Source organism: Branchiostoma belcheri, unplaced genomic scaffold (assembly GCF_001625305.1).
Source record: "Branchiostoma belcheri isolate BF01 breed outbred unplaced genomic scaffold, Haploidv18h27 scaffold51, whole genome shotgun sequence".
NCBI classification, from domain to species: domain Eukaryota; kingdom Metazoa; phylum Chordata; class Leptocardii; order Amphioxiformes; family Branchiostomatidae; genus Branchiostoma; species Branchiostoma belcheri.
The window spans coordinates 1,211,184-1,215,256 of NW_017804143.1; the positions used below are offsets into that span (position 1 = coordinate 1,211,184).

General features: G+C 37.7%; 1 protein-coding gene across 1 annotated transcript in view; it reads left to right on the forward strand.

The window, feature by feature from the left end:
* The window catches only part of LOC109480527 (non-canonical poly(A) RNA polymerase protein Trf4-1-like), a 25,943-nt gene that overhangs the window by 12,255 nt on the left and 9,615 nt on the right, over positions 1 to 4,073 (forward strand). Inside the window, exon 7 of the mRNA XM_019782737.1 lies at positions 2,436 to 2,559. Coding sequence (XP_019638296.1) covers positions 2,436 to 2,559 — 124 coding nt within the window. The remainder of the gene's footprint in view (positions 1 to 2,435; positions 2,560 to 4,073) is intronic.

Below are 4,073 nucleotides of genomic sequence, written 5' to 3' on the forward strand. Positions count from 1 at the left end.
TTTTTTTTTTTAGAAAGATTCAGACAAGCGAGATGTAACACTTTATTCAGGGATCTCCCCAGAAATTCAGAGCAGGGTGGAGGAGCGCGCAGCGCGTTGCGGGGGGGGGAGGTCGTGGAGGGGGGGCAGGCTATTGCATTTCGTCTTTTCCAAACTACAAATGGAGGTCATTTCCTGCAACTTCAGTTCTACATTTTCTGTACAACTGCAGATGTATAAGGCAGTAGAAAGGTTCAAGATCTGTACTTAATTATCCTCATGTTCAAAAAAATTACTTATCACCCTTAATTTTTAAAAAAATTGGGCATAGGTTCCCCGGATGACCCCTAACCGGGGGCCAACGGTGCTTCCACAAGTTCAACAAGTGAAAAATACATGATACAAAATGTACATGTATTTACTACCTGGAACTTGGAGCAATTTATTCCAAAGATGTTAACTGACATTGATATATTAAAAAACCTAAACCAAATCCTATTTCTCAAACAAATCTCATATTGACACAGCTGAACAATAAAATGTGATCATGTTTATAAACTCCACTCAAAAACAATTTTTGAGAGACACTCGGGTCACGGTACTAAGCGTGATAATCTCTAATATCTCATCTGATTCTCCCAATATGTAAAGGGTCTTTACAATGACAGCATCCAACCGCACATACATAGAAACAAAAATATTACACAATAAACCAATAAATTCGGAAAATTTCTCAGTAATGTTTGAAAATTAACCTTACTAAAATATAAGTGAATTTTTATTTCAGTTGTAGCCGAAAAAAATATTTTTCATGTGTTTAAAGTATCGTTTTAGCACTGTAATATGTACTTATTACATGTATCTATACATTTGGATGCTATCTTGACCTTTGACCATTGTTATTGTGAAAACAGGTCGGCCATGTTGTCTTTCTCGCCGTCAATTTTCGAGCCGTTTTTTCGAGCAAATTTCAACCGTTTTAAACATTTTACGGCCTAAAAAACTCATATAACGAGGAAAACAAGTTGTAGTTGCTATTTTCATGAGTAACATTTCTTCTGGGGATGGATTATTTTTCCGTCGAGCTGCCGAAAACTTAGCGCCATGCCGCAACCATGTGGTCGGGCGCGGCCGGCCGGCGGGAGTTTTACTTTGTATCGGTGAGCTTTCGCGATGTAAACAAAGACAGTCGGAGTTGTTTACAGAAAATTTTGTTGTGAAACGCCAGCGGGGTGTCAGATTTTCTACCAATGACAACGTTTTCTTTGCGGCGTCATGGCGAGATCGACAATTCATCGTCAATTCACAGGATTGTGCCAACAATGGAAATTATGAATAGCGGCCCGACCCGTGCAATTAGCGCTCGATCCACGCCGCCCGACCGAAGAAAATTGTAATGACGAGCACATTTATCGGGGATAAAACCCCCAATTTTGAAAACCGACCGCTAGCCGCTCGAAATTTTTGGTCGGCCCAAAAAAGGCTAGGGTCGGGGGGTTTTTCATAGGGTCGGTCGGGTAACCGGAAACACAACATTTTTTTTCCTAGGCCCGACGAAACATTTGACTGAAAACTGGTAGGGCTAACACCAGTTAAAAACAAAAGAAGTAAAGAATGAACTGGAATTGGAAGAGCACATGTTGTCAATGAAAATATGGTGCTCTTCCTATTCTACTATTTCTACGAAATTCTAGTCCCAATTCTCTTGTATTTAATATTATTGGTGGTGAAAGCCAGACACATGAGAAAAATTGACAAGAATTGACACTTGTTTCCTAGAAGGGTACTGTTGGGCATGGCTTTGTAACAGTCTTTGCACTTCTGTTATGTCAACAAAGGGCTATAGGTCATGTGTAAGGAGTCCATTCTTTTGTTGTTGTTCTTGCTCGTTTTCAAGGAAATCGTGATGTGTGTTGTTACATTCACAATGGACAAAAATGTAATGAAAATACACTGTGGTTTTAGGGACTTTTTGCCATTTCATGGGAATGAATAAAAAAGATCTATTTAGAAACATATTCCAAGTAAGAACAGGAGCAGTATCTCCCAGAGGAAAGTGTATAGTGATCTTTGTGTACATAACAAGTTAATTTGAAAAAATTGGATTGACAGGAAAGCTTGTTTGTTTGAAAAGACCAGTCATTGTGACATCTAGCATTGGCTGTGGATTTTGCCACCGTAAGAAGTATGCTTGCCTTAGATGTGTAAGTAAGATCATACTATTCATAGCAGTAATGCTCTGATTTTGTATCAGTTTGTATGCACTTGTACTACTATAAGTCAGGAAATATAATCACATGGACTGCATATATACACGTTGGTCTTCACCTGTGACCTCTTATATGCACAGCTTCAGCTGTGAACAAGCTTATTTTACAGTATTCCTGAAGAATGTTGGTTGATTTTTGTTGCATTGTACATTAATTGATTTTCATCTTTGGTCTGTTTCCACACAGATTACATGAGGAAATACTGGACTTTTACAAGTACATGTCCCCTAGGATGGAAGAGTTCGCCATGAGGAATGAAGTTGTTCAGAGGATAACCAATATCATTAGAAGTATTTGGCCAAGAGCGAAGGTAAGTTTATGATAATATTTCCCTCATGTAATATCTACTAGTATGTTATAAGCCACGTACATGTAATATATGTATAATTTACTCCTCTTTTTATTGTATAAGTTAAAGATTTAGATTGTAATGTTTTATGTGTCCCCAAGAAAACCAGCCACTTCTTGTACCACTTTGATATTATACAATGTACTAGTAGTAGCATTCCTACAGCTGGTTGTCTAAGGCAAGGTCATTTACTATGAGGAAAGACTGAGGAGTAGGGAAAATTATACATTGGTTACATGTAAAAGATATAGAAGATTTCTACTTTTTTCTTTGCTACTGAAGGAAATTAATTACTTACACACATGAACATCATTTGTAGATTGTAGAATGAAGTGAAGGTACTAGGTGGTCTAATCTGGTCAAACCAAATATAGTCCCACATGGGTTACTCGAGGTCATTTGTAGTGACCTCAATATGAAACACCACATGTATGTACATGTGACCCATGGAGTACTGAAAATTGTGAAATTTTAGGTCTCCCGTGACCTCTCATTTGTGTGTTATGTATTCCCATGGTATTACATTGTGTTAGAAAATCTACTACAGTTGTTTCAATGATTCCACCCTTTGTTTTCACTGTGCCAAGAAATTTGAATATCACAAAGTTTAGATAACTGTACAGTATGTCCCCATGTGTCCTAGTGTGCTGGTCTCATTCTGTCCATCACACACTACTGTAAGGTCATTTATTTTTGTACAGAATCTAATTTTGCACTGGGACTAATAGGAGTTGAAGATGAGGTTTTGTGACATTGATATCATTTGCAGTCAAGCAATACTGTAGCACAGAAATGCAGAGAGGCACAGTGAAAGCCCTGCAAGTAAAACCGAAAGTAAAACGGACGTGAATACGTCAAGATTGGCAGTATAATGAACACCACATGAACTCTGTGCTATTTTTAGCTGGAACCTGAGCTGCAGAAATGTCTGTGGCTCATCAAACTAATGTAAAACCTCTGTCCAAGGATGTGTGTGGCTTATCCTGAGGAACAACTTCTGACAAGTGTGACCGAAAATTAGCTGTGTTGAAGTGCTGGGTATTGGATCATAAAATTATAACAGTAGAGCACTTTCATTTCTATGTTCATGTTATATTTTATGTCATCTTTATGTTTACAATAAAATTACATTTGTATTATGTTTTATGAGCAGCGGATTCATATAAGCACAAGTGCTTCCTATCTAATGCTCAAAAATCCATGTGAATACTAGAAAGGCCAATATTTGCTTTGGAGCAAATACAGCGATGGCTTCACCACATTTTACGACATGGCAGGGAAAGAATGAGAAACACAAGGGAAAACAATGCTTTACATTGATATAACTATAATATGAAGTAACATACAACTAAGACTACAACAGTTGGCTAGCTATTCCCTACATTATTGGTTAGGATTTTTAATTGCATAATGCAAACTGTTGATTAAAAAAAAAACGTTCATGCCCCGCATTCCAATGCTGGAGCAGGAAAGCT